The 27,964-nt window shown below is 37.4% G+C and overlaps 1 protein-coding gene across 7 annotated transcripts in view; it reads left to right on the top strand.

The window, feature by feature from the left end:
• CCDC66 (coiled-coil domain containing 66) overlaps window positions 1–27,964 on the top strand; it is a 51,620-nt gene that overhangs the window by 18,079 nt on the left and 5,577 nt on the right. For 2 of the 7 annotated variants that reach the window (XM_065933472.1, XM_065933465.1), the window contains exons 9-14: window positions 19,598–19,729; window positions 20,123–20,373; window positions 20,671–20,755; window positions 21,603–21,764; window positions 23,047–23,191; window positions 23,611–23,772. In XM_065933472.1, coding sequence (XP_065789544.1) covers window positions 19,598–19,729; window positions 20,123–20,373; window positions 20,671–20,755; window positions 21,603–21,764; window positions 23,047–23,191; window positions 23,611–23,772 — 937 coding nt within the window. The remainder of the gene's footprint in view (window positions 1–19,597; window positions 19,730–20,122; window positions 20,374–20,670; window positions 20,756–21,602; window positions 21,765–23,046; window positions 23,192–23,610; window positions 23,773–27,964) is intronic. The other 5 variants (XM_065933471.1, XM_065933470.1, XM_065933469.1 and 2 more) reach the window with 5 other exon arrangements.

The raw sequence follows: 27,964 nt of genomic DNA, 5'->3' as shown, positions 1-27,964 counted from the left end.
ATTCTGGCTATTAACTCCTTATCAGATACATAATTTACAGATATTTTCTTCTATTTCATGAGTTGCCTTTTCTCTTACTTCATAGTGTCCTTTGATATATAAAAGTTTTACATTTTGATGTCCATTTCATCTAATTTTTTGTTCTTGCCTGAGTTATTGGTGTCGTATCCCAAGAAATCATTGCCAAATCAAACATTGTGGAGTTTTTTCCTGTATGTTTTCTTCTACAATAGTTTTATAGTTTTAGTCTTTGATCTCTTTTGAGTTAATTTTTCCATATGGTGTAAGGTAAGCATCCAGCTTCATTCTTTAGCATGTGAATATCCAGTTTTCCCAGCACCAGATTCTTCTTTCCCCATTGAATCATCTTGGCACCCTTGTCAAAATTCATTAAACTGTATATGAAAGGATTTATTTCTGGGCTCTCCATTCTGTTCGGTTGTTCTGTATGTCTGTCTTTATTGCCACCATGTCAGTGTTTTGATTACCATATCTTTGTAGGAAATTTTAAAATCAGAATGTGTTAAGTTCTCCAATTTTGTTTCTTTTTTTTTTCCCCCAATTTGTTTGCCTAGTCAGGGTTCCTTTTCATATGTGTTTCAGGATGAAATTTTTTTTTTAATTTTTAATTTTTATTTTTTTCCCCAATTATTTTTATTAGTTGGAGGCTAATTACTTTACAATATTCTAGTGGTTTTTGCCATACATTGACATGAATCAGCCATGGATTTACATGTGTTCTCCATCCTGAACCCCCCTCCCACCTCCCTCCCCATCCCATCTCTCAGGCTCATCCCAGTGCACCAGCCCCGAGCACTTGTCTCATGCATCCAACCTGGACTGGAGATCTGTTTCACGCTTGATAATATACATGTTTCGATGCTGTTCTCTCAGATCATCCCACCCTCGCCTTCTCCCATAGAGTCCAAGAGTCTGTTCTATACATCCATGTCTCTTTTTCTATCTTGCATATAGGGTTATTGTTACCATCTTTCTAAATTCCATACATATGCATTAGTATACTGTATTGGTGTTTATCTTTCTGACTTACTTCACTCTGTATAATGGGCTCCAGTTTCATCCACCTCATTAGAACTGATTCAAATGAATTCTTTTTTAATGGCTGAGTAATATTCCATCGCGTATATATACCACAACTTTCTTATCCATTCGTCTGCTGATGGGCATCTAGGTTGCTTCCATGTCCTGGCTATTATAAACAGTGCTGCAATAAACATTGGGGTACACATGTCTCTTTCATATCTGGTTTCCTCAGTGTATATGCCCAGGAGTGGGATTGCTGGGTCATATGGCAGTTCTAATTTCCAGTTTTTTAAGGAATCTCCTCACTATTCTCCATAGTGGCTGTACTCGTTTGCATTCCCACCAACAGTGTAAGAGGGTTCCCTTTTCTCCACACCCTCTCCAGCATTTATTGCTTGTAGACTTTTGGATAGCAGCCATCCTGACTGGCGTGTAATGGTACCTCATTGAGGTTTTGATTTGCATTTCTCTGATAATGAGTGATGTTGAGCATCTTTTCATGTGTTTGTTAGCCATCTGTATGTCTTCTTTGGAAAAATGTCTGTTTCAATCTTTGGCCCATTTTTTTGATTGGGTCATTTATTCTTCTGGAATTGAGCTGCAGGAGTTGCTTGTATATTTTTGAGATTAATCCTTTGTCTGTTTCTTCATTTACTATTATTTTCTCCCATTCTGAAGGCTGTCTTTTCACCTTGCTTATAATTTCCTTTGTTGTGCAAAAGCTTTTAAGTTTCATTAGGTCCCATTTGTTTATTTTTGCTATTATTTCCAATATTCTGGGAGGTGGGTCATAGAGGATCTTGCTGTGATTTATGTTGGAGAGTGTTTTGCCTATGTTCTCCTCTAGGAGTTGTATAGTTTCTGGCCTTACATTTAGATCTTTAATCCATTTTGAGTTTATTTTTGTGTATGGTGTTAGAAAGTGTTCTAGTTTCATTCTTTTACAAGTAGTTGACCAGTTTTCCCAGCACCACTTGTTAAAGAGGTTGTCTTTTTTCCATTGTATATTCTCGCTTCCTTTGTCGAAGGTAAGGTGTCTGTAGGTACGTGGATTTATCTCTGGGCTTTCTATTCTGTTCCATTGATCTATATTTCTGTCTTTGTGCCAGTACCATACTGTCTTGATGACTGTGGCTTTGTAGTAGAGCCTGAAGTCAGGCAAGTTGATTCCTCCAGTTCCATTCTTCTTTCTCAAGATTGCTTTGGTTATTTGAGGTTTTTTGTATTTCCATACAAATTGTGAAATTATTTGTTCTAGTTCTGTGTAGAATACCGTTGGTAGCTTGATAGGGATTGCATTGAATCTATAGATTGCTTTGGGTAGTATACTCATTTTCACAATATTGATTCTTCCAATCCATGAACACAGTATATTTCTCCATCTATTTGTGTGTTCTTTGCTTTCTTTCTGAAATTTTCCATTTCTGCAAAAAGCATCAAAATTTTCAGAGGGAAATTTTCTTTCAAGTTTTTGACTCTAGCTTGCTTTAGGTAATCTGACAATATGAAGTCTTCCTATCCATGCAGGTAGAATTTCTTTCTATTTGTTTGTGTCTTTAATTTCCATAAGTAGTGTTTTGTAGTTTTCAGTGTACATGTATTTGGCCTACTTATTTAAAAGTATTTTATTCTTAGTATTTGGTGCTGTTATACATGGAATTGTTTTCTTAATTTTTGTTATTAATAATTGTTATTCATTTTTAGTGTGTAGAGATGCAACTGATATTTTCTCTTGGTTTTATATCTTGCAACTTTGCCAAATCTGTTTTAGTCTAGTAGTTTTGTGTGTGTGTGTGTGTAGACTCTTCAAGGTGGTGATTATTGTGCATCTTGTGAGTTTGATTTGGATCCTTTTTGGTATTATGCTTTCTTAATGTGTATGCACAAACAGTGGTCCACATTAATGCCCAGGGTATTCATATATGAATTATCATCACTGAATCATGTATCTCTATCTTTTCCTTTTTTGACTTTTCAACTCTCTGACATGTTACAGAATATTTCTGACACACAAAAGGATATATTGACCTTAAAAAACAAAAGAACCAATTATTTTGCCAACAAGATTATTTGGGAATAGTAGAGAATTATAATTTGGGATAAGCCACTATGACAAACCACAGGCAAGTTTGGAGAACAGAGGAGATGGACTTCCTTTTATAGAGGAAAGGGGAAAATTGGGGAGGGCTGTGGTGGCTGCAGGTGATGGAAAGCTTGTTGCTGGTCAGAAGAAAATTTTGTTTGGGTCTGTAAGCTGTGGTGAATCATACATGAGTGACAGCTCCCCCTTCAGAGCTTCCTGCTTCCATTTTAAATGAGGTTTCCTGTATTCATTTTCACAGATACAAAGGATAATCCATAACACATCTCTGTCTATGTCCTGTACCAAAAGAAGTCATTATAGCATAGTCAGAGTAGGGAGAATTTCTATAGATTTACACCAGTTATGGGATGGAGCTTTTTTAAAGTTTTTATATCTTTTTATTGAAATATCATTGCTTTACAGTGTTGTATTAATTTCTGCTCTACAACAATATGAATCAGCTATGTTGTTGTTCAGCGTCAAGTCATGTTCGCCCTCTGGGACCCCATGAACTGCAGCACACTAGCCTTCTTTGTCCTTCTCCCTGAGATTGCTTAAACTCATGTCCATTGAGTCAGTGATGCCTTCCAACCATCTTACCTTCTGTTGCCCTCTTTTCCTCTTGCTCTGAATCTTTCCCACGATTAGGGTCTTTTCTAATGAATCAGCTCTTTGCATCAGGTGGCCAAAGTATTGGAAGCTTCAGTCTTTCCAATGAATATTCAGGGTTGATATACTTTAGAATTGGCTGTTTTGATCTCCTTGCTGTCCAAGGGACTCTTAAGAGTCTTCTCCAGCAATGCAATTCTAAAACATCAATTTTTCAGTGCTCAGCCTTCCTTATGGTTCAGTTCTCAAATACATACATGATACTGAAAAAAAAGATAGCTTTGACTAGATGGACCTTTGTTGGTAATGTGATGTGTCTGCTTTTTAATATGCTATCTAGGTTTGTCATAGCTTTTTTCTGAAGGAGCAAGCGTCTTTTAATTTCATGGCTGCAGTCACTGTCCACAGTGATTTTGGAGCCCAAGGAAATATCTGTCACTGTTTCCATTTTTTCCACATCTAGTTGCCATGAAGTGATGGAACCGATGCCATGATCTTCGTTTTTTCAATGTTGGGTTTTAAGCCAGCTTTTTCACTCTCCTGTTTTACCTTCATCAAGAGGCTCTTTAGTTCCTCTTCACTTTCTGCCATTAGGGTGGTATCATCTGCATATTTGAGGCTGTTGATATTTCTCCCGACAATCTTGATTCCAGCTTGTGATTCATACAGCTTGGCCTTTCTCATCATGTACTCTGCATATACGTTAAATAAGCAGATGGCAATGTACAGCCTCGATGTACTCCTTTACCAGTTTTGAAGTAGTCTGTTATTCCATGTCCAGTAATAACTGTTACTTCTTGTCCTGCATACAGTTACAGGTTTCTCAGGAGGCAGGTAAGGTGATCGGGTATGCTCATCTCTTTAAGAATTTTTCACAGTTTGTTGTGATCCACACAGTCAAAGGCTTTAGCATAGTCATGAAGCAGAAGTAGATTTTTTTTTTTTTTAATTCCCTTGCCTTTTCTGTGATCCAGCAGATCATAGAAATTAGTAGTTTATCTCTGCTTCCTCTCCCTTTTCTGAATCCTGCTTGTGCATCTGGAAGTTCTCAATTCACATGCTGCTAAAGCCTAGCTTGAAAGATTTTGAGCATAATCTTGCTAGCATGTGAAATGAGTGCAGTTGTATGGTTATTTGAACATTCTTTGGCATTGTCTTTCTTTGGGATTGGAATGAAAATTGACCTTTTCCAGTCCTGTGACCACTGCTGAGTTTTCCAGATTTGCTAGCATATTGAGTGCAACATTTTCACAGCATCATCTCTTAGGACTTGAAATAGTTCAGCTGGAATTCTGTCACCTCCACTAGCGTTCATAGTGATGCTTCCTAAGGCCCACTTGACCTCACACTCCAGGACATCAGGCTCTAGGTGAGTGACCACACCATTGTGGTTATCTGGGTCACTAAGAACTTTTTTGTATAGTTCTTCTGTGTATTCTTGCCACCTCTTCTTAACCTCTTCTGCTGCTTCTTGCTGTTTCTGTCCTTTAGTATGCCCATCTTTGCATGAAATGTTCCCTTAGTATCTCTAATTTTCTTAAAAGAGATCTCTAGTTTTCCCATTCTATTGTTTTCCTCTCTTTCTTTGCATTTTTTATTTAGGAAGACTTTATCTCTCCTTGCTGTTTTCTGGAACCCTGCATTCAAATGGGTATATCTTTCCTTTTCTCCCTTGCCTTTCGCTTCTTTTCTTTTCTCAGTTATTTGTAAGATTTCCTCAGATAATCACTTTGCCTTCTTGAGTTTCTTTTTCTTGGGGATGGTTTTGGTCACCACCTCTTGTACATTGTTATGAACCTCCATCCATAGTTCTTCGAGCATTCTGTCTACCAGATCTAATCCCTTGAATCTGTTTGTCACCTTTACTGTGTAATAAGGGATTTGATTTAGGACATACCTGAATGGCCTAGTGGTTTTCCCTATTTTCTTCAATTTGAGCCTGAATTTTGCAATAAGGAGCTAATGGAATGAGCCACAGTCAACTCCAGGTCTTGTTTTTGCTGACTGTATACAGCTTCTCTGTCTTGAGCTGCAAAGAATATAATCAGTCTGATTTCGGTATTGACTATATGGTGATGTTCATGTGTAGAGTTATCTCCTGTGTTGTTGAAAGACGGTGTTTGCCATGACCAGCGTATTAAAACTCTGTTAGACTTTGCTGTGCTTTATTTTGTACTCCAAGGCCAACTTTGCTGTTATTCCAAGTATCTCTTGACTTTCTACTTTTGCATCCAGTCCCCTATGATGAAAAGGACTTTTTTGTTGTTGTTGTTCTAGAAGGCATTGTAGATCTTCATAGAATTGTTCAGCTTCTTCAGCATTAGTGTTTGGGGCATAGATTTTGATTACTATGATGTTGAATGGTTTGTCTTGGAAACGAGCCCAGATCATTCAGTCATTTTTGAGACTGTATCCAAGTTCTCATTTCAAACTCTTTTGTTAACTATGAGGGCTACTCCATTTCTTCTAAGGGATTCTTGCCCATAGTAGTAGATGTAGTAGTCATCAGAATTAAATTTGCCCATTCCCGTCCATTTTATTTCACTGATTTCTAAAATGTCCATGTTCACTCTTGCCATCTCCTGTTTGATCACACCCAATTTAACCTTGATTTATGGGCCTGACATTCCAGGTTCCTATGCAGTATTGTTCTTTGCAGCATCAGACTTTACTTTTACTACCAGATATGTCCACAACTGGGCACCATTTCCACTTTGGCTCAGCCTCTTCATTCTTTCTTGAGCTGAAAGAACATAGCCTGAACATTCTTTCTTGAGCTATTTCTCTGCTTTTCCACAATAGCATACTGGATACCTACTGACCTGGGAGGCTCATCTTTCCGTGTCATATCTTTTTTGCTTTTTTATACTGTTCATGAAATTCTCAAGGCAAGAATACTGAAGTGGTTTGCTGTTCTCTTCTCCAGTGGATCGCATTCTGTTGGACCCTGACTAGGAGGGCCATGCCCTTCAGCTGTGACACGTAGCTGGAGGACATGCCCAGGGACATGGTTGTACCACCGCCGGTCCTCTGGAATGTGTCACCTGCCACTGGATGTTGGTCAGCGTGTTGCCTGGGGGCCTGGGCAAAGCTCTCCTGGAGTTGTTGACTGAAATCAGTCAACCCTGAAATCCAAAGATGCTTGCTCCTTGGAAGAAAAGTTATGACCAACCTAGACAGCATATTAAAAAGCAGACATTACTTTCCCTACCAAGGTCTGTCTAGTCAAAGCTGTGGTTTTTCCAGTAGTCATCTATGGGTGTGAGAGTTGGACCAGAAAGAAAGCTGAGTGCCGAAAAATTGATGCTTTTGAACTGTGATGTTGGAGAAGACTCTTGAGAGTTCCTTGGACAGCAAGGAGATCCAACCAGTCCATCCTAAAGGAAATCAGTCCTGAATAGTCATTGGAAGGACTGATGCTGAAGCTGAAGCTCTAATACTTTGGCTCCCTGATGTGAAGAATTGACTCGCTGGAAAAGATGCTGGGCAAGATTGAAGGCAGGAGGAGAAGGGGACAACAGAGGGTGAGATGGTTGGATGACATCATGGACTCAATGGATATGAGTTTGACCAAACTCTGGGAGTTGATGATGAACAGGGAAGCCTGGCGTGGTGCAGAGCATGGGGTTACAAAGAGTCGGACATGACCTGAGTGAACTGAACTGAACTCATTTTTTTATTGGATTGTTTGCTTTTTTATATAGAGCTCCATGAGCTGTTTGCGTATTTTGGGGATTGATTATTCCTTTGTATGTTTCATTTGCAAATATTTTCTCTTATTCTGAGGGTTGTCTTTTAACCTTGTTCATGGTTTTCTTTCCTGTGCAAAAGCTTTTTTTTTTTTTTATCATAAAAAATCATTTTTTTATTTTTTATTTTTCAGTGGGTTTTGTCATACATTGATATGAATCAGCCATAGAGTTACACGTATTCCCCATCCCGGTCCCCCATCCCACCTCCCTCTCCACCCGATTCCTCTGGGTCTTCCCAGCCCACCAGGCCCGAGCACTTGACTCATGCATCCCATCTGGGCTGGTGGTCTGTTTCACCACAGATAATACACATGCTGTTCTTTCAAAACATCCCACCCTCACCTTCTGCCACAGAGTTCAAAAGTCTGTTCTGTATTTCTGCGTCTCTTCTTCTGCCCTGCATATAGGGCCATCGTTACCAAAAGCTTTTAAGCTTAATTAGGTCCCAGTTGCTTATTTTTGTTTTTAGTTTCATTATCCCAGGAGGTGGATCAAAAAAGATCTTGCTGTTATTTATGTCAAAAAGTATTTTGCCTTTGTTTTCCTCCAAGAGTTTTATAGTATCCAGTCTTACATTTAGGTCTCTAATCCGTTATCAGTTTATTTTTGTGTATGGTTTTAGGCAGTGTCCTAATTTCGTTCTTTTACCTGTAGCTATTCAGATTTTCCAGCACCACTTACTAAAGAGGCTTCTTTTCTCAATTGTATATTCTTATCTCCTTTGTCATAGATTAGGCAACAAAGTTGCATGGGTTAATCTCTGGTCTTTCTATCCTTTACCATTGGTCTATATTTGTTTTTGTTGCCAGTACCATACTGTTTTGACTAATATGGTTTGAAGTTGGAGAGCCTGATTCTTCCTATCCCATTTTTCTTTCTTAAGATTTCTTTGGCTATTCAGGGTCTTTTGGTTTCCATACAAATTGTAAAATCTTTTATTTTAATTCTGTGAAGAATGTCACTGGTAGTTTGATAGGAATTGCGTTGAATTTGTAGAATGCTTTGGGTAGTATATTCATTTTCATAATATTCTTCCTATCCTGTATGGTGGTATATTTCTCTGATTGTAGCCTCTTTGATTTCTTTCATCAGTGTTTCATATAGTTTTCTGAGTACAGTTTTTTTATTTCTTTAGGTAGATTTATTCCTCAGTATTCTTTTTGTTGCGATGGTAAATGAGATTGTTTAATTTTTCTTTCTGCTCTTTTGTTGTTAGTATATAGGAATGCAAGAGATTCCTATGCATTAATTTTATATCCTGCAACTTTACCAAATTCGTTGATTAGGTCCAGTAGTTTTCTGGTGGAGTGTTTAGGATTTTCTGTGTATATCTACATACAGTTATGGTTATCTACATACAGTTATGGTTTTACTTCTTTTCCAATTTATATTCCTTTTATTTCATTTTCTTCTCTGATTGCCATGGCAGGGACTTCCAAAAATACATTGAATAAGAGTGGTGAGAGTGAACATCCTTGTCTTGTTCTTAGGGGAAGTGCTTTTCAGTTTTTTGCCATTGAGAATGATGTTTGCTGCGGATTTGTTGTATATGGCCTTAATTATATTGAGGTATGGTCCCTCTCTGTCCATTTTCTGAGCAGTTCTTATAAATGGGTGTTGAATTTTGTCAGAAGCTTTTTCAATGTCTATTGAGATGATCATATGATTTTTATATAGTTTATTAATATGGAATATCACATTGATTTGTGTATATTGAAGAATCCTTGCATTCCATGGAGAAATCACTGTTCATCATGGTTTATGATGCTTTTAATGTGTTGTTGGATTTTGTTTGCTAGAATTTTGTTGAGGATTTTTTGGGTCTATGTTCATCGGTGATATGGTCTATAATTTTCTTTTTTTTGTGATATCTTTATCTGGTTTTGGTATCAGGGTGATAGTGATCTTGTGGAATGAGTTTGGGAGTGTTCCTCCCTCTGCAATTTTTTGAAAGAGTTTTAGAAGAATAGGTGTTAGTTCTTCTCTAAATGTTTGATAGAATTTGCCTGTGAAGCCATCTGGTCCTGGACTTCTGTTTGTCAGAAGATTTTAGTTACAGTTTGAATTTCACTACTTGTATTGGTCTGTTTATATTTTCTAATTCTCCTGGTACAGTCCATTTCTTCCAGGTTGTCCACTTTTATTGGTATATAGTTGCTTGTAGTAGACTCGTAGATCCTTAGTATTTCTGTGTCAGTTGTGATTTCTCCTTTTTCATCTAATTTTATTAATTTAATTCCTCTTTTTTTTTCTTGAGGAGTCTGGCTAAAGTTTTATCAATTTTGTTTAATCTTCTCTAAGAACCAACTTTTGTTTTTATTGATCTTTGCTACTGTTTTCTTTGTTTCTGTTTCATTTATTTCTGCTCTCATCTTTATGATTTCTTTTCTTCTACTGACTGGGTTTTCCTTGTTCTTCTTTCTCTAGTTGCTTTAGGCATAAGATTAGATTGTTTAAATTTGAGATTTTTCTTGTTTCTTGAGGTGAGATTGAATTGCTATAAACTTTTCTCTTAGAACTGCTTTTGCTGGGTCCCATAGGTTTTGGGTCATCGTCAGTGTCATTTCATTGTCATTTGTTTCTGTGTATTTTTTTAATTTCCTCTTTAATTTCTGTAGTGATCACTTGGTTATTTATAGCATCACACATCGTAATATTCTTCCTCTGTTTAGCCTCCGTGTGTGTGTGTGTTTTACAGATTTTTTTCCCCCTGCAATTGATTTTTAATCTCAAAGCATTGTGGTTGGAAAAGACGCTTGATAAAATTTCAGTTTTCTTAGGTTTTCCAGGGCTTGATTTGTGACTCAAGATATAGTCGATCATGAAGAATGTTCCATGTGCTTTTGAGAAGAAGGCGTATTCTTCTGCTTTCACATGTAATGTCCTATAAATAGCAGTTAAATCTTTCTGGTCTATTGTGTCATTTAAAGCTTGTGTTTCATTGGTTTCTGCCTGAATGATGTGTCCACTGGAGTAAGTGGGGTGTTAAAGTCCCCCACGATTATTGTGTTACTGTCAGTTTTTCCTTCTAGGGTTGTTAGCATTTGCCTTATGTATTGAGGTACTCCTATGTTAGATGCATAAATACATATAAATATAAATTTATATATAAAAGATATAAAAATTATATCTTCTTCTTGAATTGATTCCTTGATCAGTATGCAGTGTCCTTATCTCTTGTGACAGTTTTTATTTTAGGCTATTTTGTCTGATAAGAATATTGCTAAAAAAAAAAAAATATTGCTGCTCCGGCTTTCTTTTGATTTCCATATGCATGGAGTATCTTTTTCCACCCCCTTTTAGTCTGTATGTATCTGAAGTGGGTCTCCTGTAGATAGGCTATACACAGGTTTTGTTTAGTATCCATTCAGCCAGTCTGTGTCATTTGGTTGGGACATTTGATCCATTTACAGTTAAAGAAATTACTGATGTATACATTCCTGTTGCCATTTTCTTAATTGTTTTGGGTTTAGTTTTGTGGGGTTTTTTAAATTCTCTTGTGTTTTCTGCCTAGAGAAGTTCCTTTAGCGTTTGTTTAAAGGCTAGCATGATAGTTAGTGCTGAATTCTGAGCTTTTGCTTGTCTGTAAGGCTTTTGATTTCTCTATTAAATTTGAATGAGATCCTTGCTGGGTAGAGGAATCTTGGTTGTAGGTTTTTCTGCTTTCATCACTTTAAATATATTCTGCCTCTCCTTTCTGGCCTGCAGAGTTTCTCCTGAACAATTAGCTGATAGCCTTATGGGGATTCCCTTGTATGTTATTTTTTGCTTTTCCCTTGCTGCTTTTTGTGGGTTGTTTTTTTTTTTTTTTTTAAATTTTTGTTAGTTTGATTAATATGTGTCTTGATGTGTTTCTCCTAGGATTTATCTTGTTTGGGACTCTTAACAGCATGTCACAACACAGTAGAATAAAAATGGGATGCGTAGAACCTTTATATTCCATCTGTTGTCTGGTTACTTTAGAATCCTGGGGAGAGTGTTTGTGAATTATGAAGCCCTTTCCACAATAGAAATGGGTTTTGTCTAAGTTATAACCTTGTCCGAATACACTGACGGCCTAATTTCAGAAGAAATAAATACCATAGCCTGACCAGAATGAGCCAGTCCTAGCTAAAGCTTCCCTTTGCCTCTCTATTCACGGCAGTCTTGGAATCCGCGGATCCCCGTTTCAGTCCTCCAGAATTGAACTTTATAGAAAAAGTTCTCTTCATTTTTGAAGACTGAGTGGGGAGGATTCCCTGATGGTCCAGTGGTTAGGACTCCTTGCTGCCTCTGCACGAGTTTAGTACCGGTCACGGAACTGAGTTCCCACATGCTGCATAGCCCAAAAAAAGACTAACAACTGATCAAGTCTCTTTGCCTTATCAGAAAGATTTAATAATTAAACAAGGAAGTTGAATTGTTTGACGACCTGTTAGGATCCAAGAAGTGTACTACATACTTCAGATGCCTGTGAATTCCTTTGCAGAGTAAGAGGCAGAACTTGGTATTGACAACAACTAAACAGTTGGAAGGGAGCACTAGAGTCATTGTGTATGCCAGTTTCCCATAACACTAGCCCTGGAATCTAAAGTGGCATAGCTATTATGAAAATCAGTAAGGAGGTTGCTCTAGAAATTAAAAACTGAACTACTGTACAATCCAGCAGTTCTATTTCTGGGTTTTTTCCCCTCTGGAAAAAATCCCACTAAATCAGAAAGATGTATGCACCCTATGTTCATTTCAGCATTGATTACTGTAGGGAAGATATGGAAGCAACCTAAGTGTCTATCAATAGATGAATGGATAAAGATTTGGTTTATGCATTCAGCCATAAAAACAAATGAAATCCTGTTGTTTGTGAAAACATGAATGGACCTAGAAGGTATTAATGCTAAGTGAAGTCACTCAGAGAAAGACAAATATGATTTCAATTACATGTGGAATCTAGAAAACAAATGGATAGAACATAATAAAGCAAACAGTCTCACAGATACAGAGAATAAACAAGTGGTATTGCCAGAGGGGAGAAATATAGAGGGTGGCGGGATAAGTGAAATAGGTAAGAAAAATTAAGAGGTATAAACTTACAGTTAAAAAATAAGTGAGTCATGGAGATAAAATATATAGCATAGGTAATACAGTCAGTAATATTGTAAAACTTTGCATGGTGACAGATGGTAGCAAAACTTATTGTGATCATTTTGTAATATATAGATATATTGAATCACTCTATTGTGCACCTAGAACTAACATAATGTTGCAAGTTGGTTTTACTTAAATTTAAAAATTAAAAAAAGGGGGAGAAAATAAGGGTACCAGTCAGTGAAACATGTAATGAGTAAAAATGGCATTGCAGATAGAGAATCATTAGTAAGTTAATAATTATGAAAAGTTAGATGAAGTGAGTAAATGGCTGGAAAATTGTAACTTACAGCTGACTTAAAAAGAAGTAGAAAGCTTGCATACTCCTGGTTAAAGTAATGGTAGATCTGGGTTTAAAAAAAAAAGAAATAAATAAATGACTACATGGTGTTACTGACAGTTTCTATCTAACTTTAAAGAAATAAGTCCCAAATTTAATCAAATTTCTAGGCAGTAGAAATTTGAAATGGTCCCCTATTCATTCTGTAAGCCCAGTATAAACTTGATGTTAAAAGCCAGAAAAATAACAAAAAAAGGAAAATTAGGTTTATTTCACCCATGGGTATACACACAGTAATTATAAAATATATTAGCAAGTAAAATTTGACAATGTATGAAAAGGTAATATATCATGACTAAGAGAGATTCATGATAGGTAGTAAAGCAGATTTTTAAAAAATCCACAAGTATAGTATACCATTGTAACATAATAAAATGAAACAGCTCAGTAGATATATGAAAAGCATTTGATAAAACTCAAAACCAGTTAATTAAGGAAAATATTTCAGGCAGTTAGATTAGAAGGAATTTCCAATTGAGAATTTAAAAAACTATAGCAGACATCATGCTGAATGAGATATTTTAGTAGTAGTCTTTTTAAATTAAAAATGAAGTAAGATGACAATTATTATTGCTATTCGTTATTAATGGTCCTAACCAGTATAGCAAGAAAAGAAATTAAAGTCTTAAGAACTGGAAAGGAAAAAATAAAATTGTAGTAATTTGTCATTTATATGGAAAACCCAAAGAATCTATGGGCAGAGTATTTTACAAATTAAATGTAAGAATTAATTGTTTGCTTGGCCATAAAGTTTCAACAAATTTCATAGATTCAAATTACACAGATATGTTTTCTGATCACAGTGGGATTAAGCCAGGTATCAGTAATAAATGATAAGAAAATTTCCAAATGTTTGATATTTAAGGAATATTCTTCTAAGTGAGAGAAGGAAAACCTCACAGAAAATGTTTTGAGCTGAATGATAATGAAAATGTCATTTATGAAAAAATATGAGCCTCCTGTACTTACAGGGAAATTTATAGGCTTAAATGCATTTCTTGGAAAAGAAAAGACTGAAAGCAAAACATCAAAGATCTAAATATCTAAATATTCATTTGAAAGAAGTTAGAGAAAGAATTGTAACAGTTAAACCCAAAGAAAGTAGAAGGAAAGAAGGAAACTCTATAGCCCTGTTTCAGAGGATTCTAAAGTAACTTTGAAGTTCAGAGTGCTCGGCGCCCCCACCCCCCCAGATGTCTGTATGTAGCTCTGAGTTGTGCTGCTCTTCCTCTTGGAAGATCTGGTGCTTTCTAGCTCAGTGTCCTGAAACTACCCACCAACCAGAAGAATGCCTTTTATGCCTACTGAGTAGACAAGATGAGTAGGTGAACAGAAGTGTCTAAAGTAAGAGGCTCCTGGTGTCTGGACTTGGAATCATGCACTGACAACAAGCAGGACTCTTCTGGCAGAGTCACCGCTGATTATTCTTCCCCAGATGTGCTTTAAGGAGAGGATTAAATGAAACAGCACTGCATGTGTCTGGGGGACCATTTGGAAACTCTAACTTTCAGTTCTGATATACCTGCCATTCATTCAGCATTTATTTTAGTAAGACTAACATTTTCTGACATAGAATGACTTGAAGGTAGCTAAAAATTTACTTTAGGAACTGTTTGTAGGGAAGTGTGTATTGAGTACCTATGAAAATGAGTTTTCATTCAAGGCTGTCAGTTAAGAATAGGCTCAAAATAGGTGTTTTAAAAAGCAATTTTTATGTAGGGGAAAGAAGGGAAATCTCAGGTCATTAATGTGAAGGAGAGAAATTGAAAAAGTGGATGAGCCTAGAAAAGGAAGTTTCTTTCCTTAGATATGTGGAAGAATTAACAGAAGGGAGGTGCTGGATAATCATCAGAACACATTTGTTACACACCATGTCTTGTATTTTACCTTTATCTGCCTTACTCAGTTTCAACTAAAATGAGCTCAGTAATTGTGAGACTTCAGGACCTCCCTTGTGGCCTAGTGGTTAAGACTCTGCCTGCCAGTGCAGGAGACAGGGGTTTGATCCCTGGTCTGGGTAGATTTCGAGTGCTGCAAAGCAGTTAAGCCTGTAGGCCATAATTACTGAAGCCTGTGTGCCCAGAGCCCATGCTCCGCAACAAGAGAAGCCACAGCAGTGAGAAGCCTGTGCACCACAATGAAGAGTAGGCCGTACTTGCCATAACTAGAGAAGGCCTGCATGCAGCAACAAAGACTCAGTGCAGCCATAATTATATAAATAAAATTAAAAAAAAAAAAAAGATTTCATTTATCTACCACCTCTCTCTTTCCCCAGACCTTTATAGTTTCATTCTTCTACCTGAATGCACCTTGGGGAAAAGTTTTCAAAAAGAATGTAATAAAGAGTTTTCTACTCAGTTGAAGTGAAATGACTTAATTAGGTGGCAAGCAAGTGAACAGTAATGGCTTTGTAAGACATCCTTGAGTAAGACATTGAAGACTGAATCAGAAGAACTGATTATTAAATCTTCTACAGGCTTGTAAATATAAGACATATATATATGAAACACTTGGATTTTAAGAATTTTCAAAGGTTTTTTGACTTGTGTCTTATTTTTGAGTAATTTGAGACTTCACCAAAATTTGAAACCAAATCTAGTTACATCAGACTTAAGAAACAGATTATAGGATTCTATGATGATTCATGCCATTTGTTGTGAATTTTTTTGTTTTGTTTTTGTTTTCTTGGCCACTTTGCTCTGCTTGTGGGATCTTAGTTCCCTGACCAGGGATTGAACCTGCTCCCTTGGCAATGAAAGCATGGAGTCCTAACCACTGGACCACCCTGTGAATTTTTTAAAAAGAGTTCAAAGGGCCCTTCCCCCCACCCCCAATCTGATCTCTAAAATAACATTTCTAAAAATAGAATTGTTAAATCACTTACCTGAAGATACAGCTCCTTTTGAGTAGTTTTTTTAGACTTAAATAAATAGAATGGTTTTTTCTGTTTAAAAATGTGTGAGAGCATCTGAGATACTAAGATTTTTCCTTTTTGCTTAAGTATTTCCTTTGATCAAGGCACTTGGTTGTAAACTTTGACCTTTACCATTATTTCTGATGAAAATATGGACAGAAAGTAATTGTAAGGTATATCTCCATTATGTTATCCTGTCAAACTATTTTTAAAATTATGTCCTGTAGTTATGTCATGTAACAGAATGTTTTGTTGCATAACTTGCCTTTCAGGACAGTTTGAGTAGACTATATCCTTTTCTTTTTTGTTAAAGCATAGTAAACTCTCCTAAGTTAAAAACAACAGTAAACTTTTATGCTGCTGTTGTTTTTGTTTTTTCTTAAAATTCAGGGACTTACTCTGGACACAATGTATTTTTCTTATTAAGTATCATAGATCTTGATAGAGCTGTCACAGCAGAAATGGGGGGGGAAATATACCGAGAGACATTATGATTCAAAAGAGAAAGCAGCTGGCTCTGTATATCCTCCTGACTCTTGGTCCAGAAGCGGTGTTTTTGTATTCTGAAGCCAGGTGTAACCAGTAGTTGTCTATTCAGGTTATTAGTAATTTCCTTCAAAGGAAATGAGACTATATTAGGCTAGAAATTTTAAAATCTGTAGTTTCGGAGAATTTTCTATTTTTATTAGAAATTTAGAATTTTCCTTAGAAAATTTCCTTTCCTTACTCTTAGTTATATCCTTCTGGTAGTATGTGTTAAAAATATCATTCTGAAAAATTGACTTGTATTGCTTTTTAGTTGCTAAGTCATGTCCAACTCTGCAACACCACAGACTGTAGCATACCAGATTCCTCTGTCCTCTACTATCTCTCGGAGTTTGCTCAAATTCATATCTGTTGAATCGGTGATAATAACTAACCATCTTACCCTCTGTTCCCCCTTCTCCGTCTGCCTTCACTCTTTCCCAGCATCAGAATCTTTTGCAGTGCATCAGCTCTTGGCATCAGGCGGCCGAAGTATTGGAACTTCAGCTTTAGCAGTGGTTCTTCCAATGAATATTGAGGATTGATATCTTTTAAGATTAACTGGTTTGATCTCCTTGCAAACTCTCAGGGGTCTTCTTCAGTACCACAAGAGGATAACATCAGTTCTCTGGTGCTCAGCCTTCTTTATGGTCCAGTTCTCACATCCATACATGACTACTGGAAAGCCATAGCTTTGACTATACAGACCTTTGTCAGCAAAGTGATGACTCTGTTTTTTAATACACTGTCTAGGTTTTGTCATAGCTTTTCTTCCAAGGAGCAAGCTTCTTTTTAATTTCATGGGTGTGACCAATGTCTGCAGTGATTTTGGAGCCCAAGAAAGTAAAATCTGCCACTGTTTCCACTTTTTCCCTATTTGCTATGAAGTGATAGAACTGGATGCCATAATGTTAGTTTTTTTAATGATGAGTTTCAAGCCAACTTTTTCTCTCACCTCTTTCACCTTCATCAAGAGGCTCTTTAGTTTCTCTTCACTTTCTGCCACTAGTGTAGTATCATCTGCATATCTGAAGTTGTTGTATTTCTCCTGGCAGTCTTGATTCCAGCTAGTGATTCATCCAACCTGGCATTTTGCATGATGTATTCTGCATAGAAGTTAAATAAGCAGGGTGACAACATACAGCCTTGACATACTTCTTTTCCATGTTGGACCAGTCTGTTGCCCATGTTGGGCAACATGGGTCTAACTCTTGCATCTTGACCTGCATACAGGTTTCCCAGGATACAGGTAAGGTGGTCTGGTACTCCCATCTCCTTAAGAATTTTCCATAGTTTGCTGTGATCCACACAAAAGCTTTAGTGTAGTTGATGAAGCAGAAGTAGATATTTTTCTGGAATTCTCTTGCTTTCTCCATGATCCAACAAATGTTGACAATTTGATCTGTGGTTCCTCTGCTCTTCAAAACCCAGCTTGTACTTCTGGAATTTCTCTAGCTTGAAAGATTGTGAACATAACCTTGCTAGCATGTGAAATGAGCATAGTTATACAGTAGTTTGAACATTCTTTAGCATTGCCTTTCTTTGGAATTGGAATGAAAACTGACCTTTTCCAGCCCTCTGACCACTACTGAGTTTTCCAAATTTGCCAACATACTGAGTAGAGCACTGTAACAGCATCATTTTCTAGGATTTACAATAGCTCAGCTAGAATTCCATCACTTCCTTTAGCTTTGTTCGTAGTAATGCTTCCTAAGGCTCACTTGACTTTACATTGCAGAGTGTCCTGCTCTAGGTGAGATAACCATCGTGGTTATCTGGGTCATTAAGACCTTTCTAGTATAGTTGCCACCTCTTCTTAATCTCTTCTCCTTCTTTTAGGTCCATACTGATTTTGTCCTTTATCATGCCCATCCTTGCATGAAATGCTCCCTTGATATCGCCAACTTTCTTGAAGTGATCTCTAGTCTTTCCCATTCTATTGTTTTCCTCCATTTCTTTACATTATTCAATTTTAGAAGGCCTTCTTATCACTCCTTCCTATTCTCTGGGACTCTGCATTCAGTTGGGTATAATTTTCTCTTTCTCCGTGGCCTTTCACTTCTCTTTTTTCCTCAGCTGTTTGTAAATCCTCCTCATACAGCCACTTTGCCTTCTTGTGTTTCTTTTCCTTTGCAATGGTTTTGATCATTGCCTTCTGTACAGTGTTATGAACCTCCATCCACAGTTCTTCAGGCACTCTGTCTAACAGATCTAATCCCTTGAATCTATTCCTCACTTCCACTGTGTAATCATAAGGGATTTGATTTAGGTCATACCTGAATGGCTTACCGATTTTCCGTACTTTTCTTCAATTTGAGCCTGAATTTTGCAAAGGAGCTAATGGAATGAGCCACAGTCAGCTCCAGGTCTTGTTTTTGCTGTCTATATAGAGCTTCTCTCTTCAGCTGCAAAGAACATAATCACTCTGATTTTAATGTTGACCACTTGGTGATGTCCACATGTAGAGTCGTCTCTTCTGTTGTTGAAAAAGGATGTTTGCTATGACCAGTGTGTTCTTTTGACAAAACTCTATTAGCCTTTGCTGTGCTTTATTTTGTACTCCAAGGCCAGACTTGCCTTTATTCTAGGTGTCTCTTCCTGCTTTTGCATTCCAGTCCCCTATGATGAAAAGGACATCTGCTTTTGGTATTAGTTCTAGAAGGTATTGGAGGTCTTCATAGACTTGGTCAGCTTTAGTTTCTTCAGCATCAGTGGTTGAGGCATAGACTTGGATTACTATGATGTTGAATGATTTGCCTTGGAAATGAACTGAGATTATTCTGTTGTTTTTGAGATTGCACCCAAGTACTGTCCCCCTGGTGGCTCAGATGGTAAAGCGTCTGCCTGCAGTGTGGGATACCTGGGTTCAATCCCTGGGTTGGGAAGATCCCCTGGAGAAGGAAATGGCAACCCACTCCAGTACTCTTGCCTGGGAAATTACATGGACTGAGGAGGCTGGTAGGCTACAGTCTATGGAGTCACAAAGAGTTGGACACGACTGAACGACTTCACTTCACTGCAATTCAGACTCTTGTTGACTATGAGGGCTCCTTGTATACTTGAGTTTTTTTAAAATTGTTGCATCTCTTAGAAATAAATACATTACCACATTAAATCTATATAAATTCTTTGGAAAGATTTGTAAAAGATAAAGTGATTAGGAAAAGAAATGCAAACTTTTCATGGTATTGATGGCTGTTGTTTAGGAAGCAGTACTGCTGGAGCACCCTTTCAGTGCTGTGAGACAAGAACAGCAGAGAAAATGGATCGAAGAGTTGAATAAGCAAATAGAAGATGACCAGCAAAAAAAAGCAGAGGAGAAAATTACATCCTCAACGGTAATTTATAAAGTTTCCTTGGGTATACAGAAAAAAAATGAAACATCTTTAATCATAAACTTAAAAGTATCCTAAAACTGCATGACAAGATTAGAATATTTAAATTATTCCACATTTGCTCTTGTGAACCTTTTTTGAATGAATTTAGTAAGTGCGATTTTGCATAGTTTCTTGTAACTTGTTAGACATTTCCTAATTCTCTGATTTTTTCATATTCTCTAAGCTTAGCTATCTCAATGTATGTGGAATCAATACAGAATGCAGTTTTGTTAATTTTCATGATGCTTGTTTTGCTGGGTGGTGACTTTTAGACATTTTGTTATTTGTCATTTGGGATTTTAAATGTAAGAAGAGTCATTAAAGTTGTTAGCAATTCTCGTTTGTCGTGATTAGGGTGAGGAACATGACAGATGGGCGGTGCATTTTGATTCCTTAAAGAACTGTCCTGGTTCTCAGTCTCGACTGTCGTCCCGGTCAGTGCAGAAACAACCGGAGTACTTGTGTGTCTCTCCGGACACGCAGGAGCTGGCTGATCTCAGCAGTCTTTCTACACCTACCGTCGGAAGCCAAATTGAACCTTCAGAGGAGGAACATACAGTGAAGCCTGTTAGAGATATGGCTGTGGCAAACATTCAGAAAACGAAGTAAGTTCAGTCTTCAGTATTTATTGATGATTAAGAAAGTCTGTGTGCTTTCTTTTAGGGCTGTTGTTTGTTTATGTCTTAACTGTTTTCAGTTTCCTATTTTTATTTATAGTAGAAGTGACTCGATAGAGCTCCCTTGCCTTCCCACTTGGATCTCTTTCAAGTATCCTATATTAATATACTTCTTGCCTATCAAAAAACAAAAGTGGAAATGATGTATTTCAAACAAAAATGAGTTAGTACTTTGTTAAACCCACCTTTGTGGGTTTTAAGTAGCTAATATATCTATCTTGCCAGCTTTCTCCGTTCTATGACTGCTCTTTTGGACCCAGCTCAGATTGAGGAACGAGACAGGAGGCGACAAAAGCAGTTAGAACATCAGGTACTGCATGGTGAAATGTTGTTCTTTGCCTTAATAGTTAGTAGTCATGGCCTAGATACCTAAGTGAATGGAAGTTAAATTTTGGTATAACTTTACAGCACAAACTTTGCACAATCCTGTGATTACATCTAATCCCTTCACCAGCTGGCATTATATTAGAATTATACTCATGTTGAGAATTAGATAATATCACATATTACAGCCACCTGCCTTCCAAGAGAGAAGGTCTTTAATGTATAGGTTGTGTTTCTGAAATGATACTGAATCTGTTTAAGTTAGTATTAAGTTTGGGTTTTTTTTCCCCCTTCAGTTCTTCTGAATTCTGTTGAGGGTGAGAATTAGGTTTTTGAAAGGGGAAAATATATATAGAGGATTGAGGTAAAATTATGATTAAGAAATTTAGCAGATAATATAAGAAAGGAAACTAAGATTAAAATTCTACCCTAATTTTAGTCTAATACCAAAGGGACTTGAATGTCTAATAATTCTTTAACACGTCTACTGTGTGAAGAATTTGGCTTAGTTCATGTAGTTAACAATTAAGTGAAGCAGACATTTATAGAACATCTGCTATTTTTACCAGGCACTATGTTAAGCACTGAGATTCTTCCCTCAGTTGGTTTACTCTTAGTTCTTCTAAGAGCCCTCCTGGGGTTAAAGAAAAGGCATGTAGAACTTGACAGGTGGGAGATGGGAAAAACCTGACTTTCTAATTTAACTTGACGTTCTAACTTAACTCATTTATATACTGCCTTCTCTATATTGATGAACATTTTGAAACACCAAAAAAATGCCGTGTGAATTTTTAAAATTTATGACAGTGATTTATGTTACTGTTTATGAGTAGAAAGCTATCACTGCTCAGGTAGAAGAGAAGCGCAAGAAGAAGCAGCTTGAAGAAGAGCAGAGAAAGAAGGAGGAACAAGAGGAGGAGCGTCGCCTAGCCCGGGAACGAGAAGAGATGCGGAAACAGTATGAGGAAGACATACTTAAGCAAAAACAAAAGGAAGTAGGTTATTTGTATCCTAACTGTGACATTTTAAAGTAAAAGTGGGTTTGTTTTTAAAGAAAAAATAACCAGAATATTTGCATGTATTTTGAAATGGTGAAGCTGTATGCAGAAACATTAAAGCTTTGTATAAAGAATGTTTTATAAGTAGAAAGCTGGAGCTTTTATTTTTTCAAAAGATTTTTTCACAGATGCTATTTTTTTTCTGCTCTGAGGAGAGGGGAGGTCAAGATGAGTTATTACAACATAAAACAAAAATTTTCCATATGCTTAATTTTGAAGTGTTTCCTAAGCAATGATTATTAATAAATTTCTAGATATGTTAAGAGAAGCGATTGAGCTTTCTGTCTATTCATTTGTGAACAGGAGCATTTACTTGCAGAATGACTGGCTGGGATTGATGATAGAGTCTGTTGCTATGTTAGAGGATTCCTCTGTGCTAATTAAAAATCTGTTAAAAAGAGTAGGAGAACCTCTATAGCAAGTGGTACAGATTGCATAGGTATGGTGATATCAAGTGCTGTGTTTGAGTGGGCCTGACAAACAGCAGGTTATACAGTGATGTTCAATTGCCAAAGGTTCATGAGATTCACCAATAGATCATACAGCACTTGCCCTGGAGCTGGGAGGTGGCATGGTGGCGTCGAGAGCTTGCCTTTTCTTGCCAGTTCCCGCTTACAATCTTTGCTTCAGAATTAGCTGATGAATGTACAAATGGTTTAGGTTCTGATTTGGATACATAGAATATGCTGAGCCAACTACATCTGTGAAATAACTACTACATGAAAAAAAGTTATTTGCTTAAATTGTAAAAAATGGCTATAAATCTTGAGTATTAGTTCTTTTTTTATTTTTTTATTTTTATATTTTTTTAAATCTTGAGTTCTTAATTATCTAGTGGGTTGCCAAAAAGTTTGTGATTTTTCGTAACATGAAGAAACTCAAATAAACTTTCTGGCCACTCCAGTTTTCTTTTACTTTACTAAAATTATGGAGTTGACCTTTGGTTTTAGAAGCTTTGGAAACTTTATTAGTATAATCTTGAGTGGGTGAAAGAGTTTTTGTGTTTGTAGTCTAATACAGCTGTAGAAAAAGATACTAAAATATGAGCTCCAAAAAGGAAGGAACTTTGTTCTGTTGGCTGCTCTTCTCAGTTTCTTGAATAGTGCCTGGCATATAGTAGGAACTTAGAAAATTATTAATTATTACTGAGAGAGAATAGTCACGTCTGTACGTGTTTGATAATTGTATTTAATAACTTTGTACTCTGCAACATTGATAGGAAATGATGACTCTACAGACGAATAAGCTGTTCCAGACGATGCAGAGAGCGCAAGAGCTGGCACAGAGACTGAAACAAGAACAGAGAATCCGAGAATTGGCTCAAAAGGGACATGACACTTCTAGATTAATTCAAAATCTTGGCAGTAAGCACAACTAGAATTTTATGTATAATTATAGTATTTTTTGAAGATTGAGAATAATTGCCTCTTTTTAATACCTTTAAACACTTGTTAACTAAATACTTTTTAAGGAATTTCAGACTTTGAACTAATGTTATTTTATAATGCTTACTTGGGAAATTGCATTAAGAGGAGAACTAAATAACGCTGTACTTTTCAGTATCTTTTCACATACATTTTCTTAACATTTTCCTCACAATAGGTAAAATGTATACTTTTGTACCCATTTGTACAGAGTTATCCATTAAGTAAGGAATAAAAATGCTGATAACTTTTTATGAGAAACTTTAGGCTCACCCTTCTAAATTTTTATTGCAGTGTTTACACTACTTGATTAAATTAAAAGTCTAATGTGTATTTACTTGCTGCTATCATTTTATCAGATAACTTATTCCTCTTGCCAGTTGATACCATACAAGTGGAATATAATGCATCTACTAACAGCACTGCAAACTCAAGACATGGCTTGGATAAAGTGAGTGGTAAAATGAATACATATATCAACTCGACAACTTCTCCCAGGAAGGACACTGGTGTGCAGACAGGTATTGGTTGATAAATTGTGATTTGGCTTAAAATTTACTTAAAATCACAATTGAAGTTAAGTTAAATTAATTTAAAGTTTAAAATTTAAAGGAATTTAAGGTTTTCAAGTAAGAGTTAGAAAATGAAGGTATCTCTTGGTTTTTAATTTCGCTATAGCAGCTTTATTAAGATATAATTTACATAGCATTAAATTAACCCCTTTAAAGGATACAATTCAGTGTTTTTTAAAGGATACAATTCAGTTTTTATATTCAGAGTTGTACAGCCACCACCATAGTTATTTTTTAGAACATTTTTACCACTCCAAAAAGAAACCCTGTATCCATCAACAGTCGTTCTCCATTTCCTCCTTCCTCTCTATTCCTGGGCAACCACCAGACTACGTTCTGTCTCTCTAGATTTGTCTATTCTGGACATTCCATATGATTGAAATCTCTTCTGTCTGAATTCTTTCACTTAGCATGTTTTAAGGTTCATCTGTATTTTAATATATGACAGTAAGTGCTTCATTCTTTTTATCACTGAACAGTTTTCCATTTTATGCATATACCACCATATTTTGTTTTTATTCCTTCATCAGTTGACATTTGCTTCCACTTTTTGGCTACTAGAAATACGCTGCTCTGAGCCTTACTGTACAAATTTTTGTGTAGACATAAATTTTTGGTCTCTTGGGGGAAAAGAGTAGCATTGCAAAGTCATAGAGTAACTGTATGTTTAAAGTTTTGAAGAATTACTAAACTGTCTTCCAAAGCAGCCGTACCGTTTTACATTCCCACCAGTGATGTATGAAGGTTCCAATTTCTTTATATCCTCGCTTGTACTCATTCTCACGGTTGTGAAGTGCTCTCTCATCATGACTGCTGACATTAAGCATCTTATCCTGTGCTGCTTTTAAATTTTTACATAAGTAATTACGTAATACTCATGTTGGGTGTCATTTTCATAGGCTTACCTAGGAATCCTTTCAGCCCTCCTCCTATATGTCCAGGAAATTTCTTTTTTAAAGTACTTAAAAAAAAAATAACTTCCAGTAACTTTTTATCTTGTTCTAAAATGTAGAATTGAGATATAATTGACACATAACATTAGTTTTGGGTATATACCATAATGCTTATACTGTCAGTAGCACAGATTGGGGCTCCAAGCAAGTGTAAAGCTCTTTTCTGGGCGACAGCAGCAGGCTGTAGTGAGGCAGGGGTAGCTGTGAGATGGGTCTCTGTGAGAAACTCAGCAGGACTCTGGGCGAGTGCAGACCTGAGGCCTGCCCCTAGACCGTCTTCATGCAAAGGTGAGAGTGTGTGTTTCAGTTTTGTTTGTCCAGTGCTCTGTGGTCAGTAACCTGCCAGTAATCGTCTCTTCAGTTGTTTTAGTCTCATGAGACCTGGAACACAAGCCCCATTGGTTACAGTCCTGTGGGAACTGCAAGCAGAAGCCCTTGGCCACGAGAACAAGGTGTTGTAGAGGTGTCCCCTGGTGGCACCTGCAAAATTTGGGACACCATCCAAGCGTATAAACTTTTTGGGAAACACTGCCTTGCTGGCATAAGGCAGAGGAAAAATGTAAAGATTTTATCTAACGACCTCCATTCCCTGAGAGCTTGTCCATAGGCCCCTCGATGTGTGCCAAACTCAAACCTATCCTTCAGGCTGAACCTTTTGGAAAAGCAAGTAGGAATCTTTTCCAGAAAGACTGGGGGTTTGTTTCAGCCTGCTATTTATGCAGTGTCCTTGGGGTTGATACTCTGTCAAGAGCTATTTCTCTGATTGTTACAGTTTCATGGGACCCTGGCCTCCGGAGCCAGTCTGTCAGGGGGCAGCCCCTGGGCAACAGCTGCAGAAACCAGGGCCGCAGGTGCTCGCAGAAGTTCCCTGCCAGGAGATACTGGCTCTGTGACCTGGGGTCAAGGGAGAGGGTGAAGATGGCATGCACCAGCTAGGACAAGGGGGAGGGAGAGTGCTGAGATGCCCCCACCACTCCCCTTGAAGCTTGGGAGTGTGATAGGGCAGGGGCAGCAAGGTGGAAATAACAGGTCTAGTGTTGTTGTTTTTTAATTAAAAGGTGATGCCCACCAGCCTCTTTCCACACCCTCACTGTGAGAGTATTCCAGCAAACCCACAGATGTGTGAAGTTACATGCCTACCCCTTGGGCCAGCGCTTCAACTGATTTTTTTTTAACCTAATTTTAAATGAGCTTCCTTCATATCTGGTTGTGATCGGCTGCCTCTGCCCTCGGCCCAGGGGTAGGTGACCCTTGAGGAGCTGTTTCTCCCTTCTGCTATAGCTTTGAGTCTAGTTTTGGTTTTCATGTTAGATGTTTTGGGGCATTATCTATTCTGTGCAGATCTTAAAAGTGGGGGTGCTCAGTGTGGGGTTCAAACCCTTTGTTCCCTGGAGGAAAGCTCTTGAGTTCTGAGTTCCTTCCCAGCTGTGGGTTGTAGCACAGGGGCAGGCTTTATAGCTCTATTGTGGCTCAGCCTCGCTCACCTGCTTTGATGGTGGGGCTTTCTCACTTGCCAGGTATGTAGGGGTCGCCTAGCCAGTTTTTTAGGTTTTTTTGTTTTAAGAGGAAATTGTTCCATATGTACGTGTAGGTTCAGTGTGTCCATCGGAGGTGAGTTCAGTATCTTCATAGGTACCACCTTGAACTAGAGCCCTTCACTTTTTAAACTAATTACCAGTGGACCCTGCTATCAGTTATTTGTGGTTTTGGTAACTTAGACAAAAAACAGCTTGGCTCTCCATTAAGTAGGGGATAATATTCCTCTGGAAATAGGAGTTGGCTGGTACTGTCTTACAGAAATCCGTTCTCTACATAACCCTATTTTCTGCCAGTTAATCTTAGATCTTAGTTCATTGTAACACGAGATTACCCACATCCTTTAACAGGAAAGTAGAAGGGAATTTGAAAAAGGAAGAGAGGGTTAAAGCAACCTGCTTAGTTATCTGAAATCATTCTGCTCATGAGCCCTTGGTTTTTTTTTTTTTTTTTTTTTTTTTTTTTTCCAAAAAGCACACAAAGGATTTATTTGCTAGTCAAAGCTGTTCATAGAACCAAACAGGGACTATAAATTAAGTTTTTCCAAGGAGCTTTGCCTTAGTGAAATTAGTTGACTCTGTAGGCAGAAACAGGTTAACAGAGGACATTTACACCTTGGGAAAATATATCACTGATGAGACGTCCCTATATTTATTTAATTATTTTAATGAGCATGTGACACTGTTAAGAAATAACCACAGAATTCTTCAAAACTTATACACATCCACGTGTGTGTGCTCAGTTGCTAAGTCGTGTCCAACTCTTTTGCAACCCCATGGACTGTGGCCCACCACGCTCCTCTGTCCATGGGATTTTCCAGGCAAGAATACTGGAGTGGGTTGGTATTTTTTTTATAGTTAGCTCTTAGTGTGAAGAATCTGGTTTGGTCCCTACTCTTATGTCCAGAGTAATAACAAAGTTATATAAATCCTACACATCAATTAAAGTCAAACTAAGTTTTTAAGACCGTGAAATTATGTATATTATCACTGGGTGACTCTGAGGGAATGTAATCCATCAGGGTCCTCAAATATCAGTAATTAAAGATGACTTATTTAGAAAGGCATTATTTTCAAGGCAGTGGATGTGAGGGAATACAGCAGTAATGCTTTGGTGCTAGTAGCAACTGGAGTGTTGAAGAAAAGTGTTAGATAGAGGTAACTTTGAGGGGAACTGTGACCTTTGGGAAAGGTAGTCAGCCCGAGGTTAGCTCATAGGGACCGAGACAGTGGAATAAATACCCTGAATTCAGGCTTTTCCCTTCCTGTAATCTGCATATGAACACTCTTGATAAAATCAGAAGCCCAAAGATCCAGAAAACCACTGATAAGGTTCTTACCAATCGCCCTGAGAGCAGAGGAGAGAAGGGTGTAAATGGGTCTAAAGTGGCAAACGATACCAGTAGGAGAGTGATGTGGGCTGGGCAGCCTTACTAGTAGGAATTAGTCTTGGGCAGCTCTAGCCTGGAATAACACATTTAGCTTAGTAAGTGGGCTTTTTTTTTTTTAATGGGCAATCCAGACCTCCTTTGCTTAGCTACTTGTGAATTTAAAATTTCAATCATATGTGGAAAAATAGCCTTTGTAAGTTTGAGGCTACCAGCTGTTGTGACAGTAGAGCATATACATAATCATGAACATTATATAAGTTGT

This window comes from Muntiacus reevesi, chromosome 4 (assembly GCF_963930625.1).
Source record: "Muntiacus reevesi chromosome 4, mMunRee1.1, whole genome shotgun sequence".
NCBI lineage: Eukaryota > Metazoa > Chordata > Mammalia > Artiodactyla > Cervidae > Muntiacus > Muntiacus reevesi.
The sequence above is the reverse complement of the archived record's forward strand: the minus strand, read 5'-3'. Positions and strand labels throughout refer to the sequence as shown.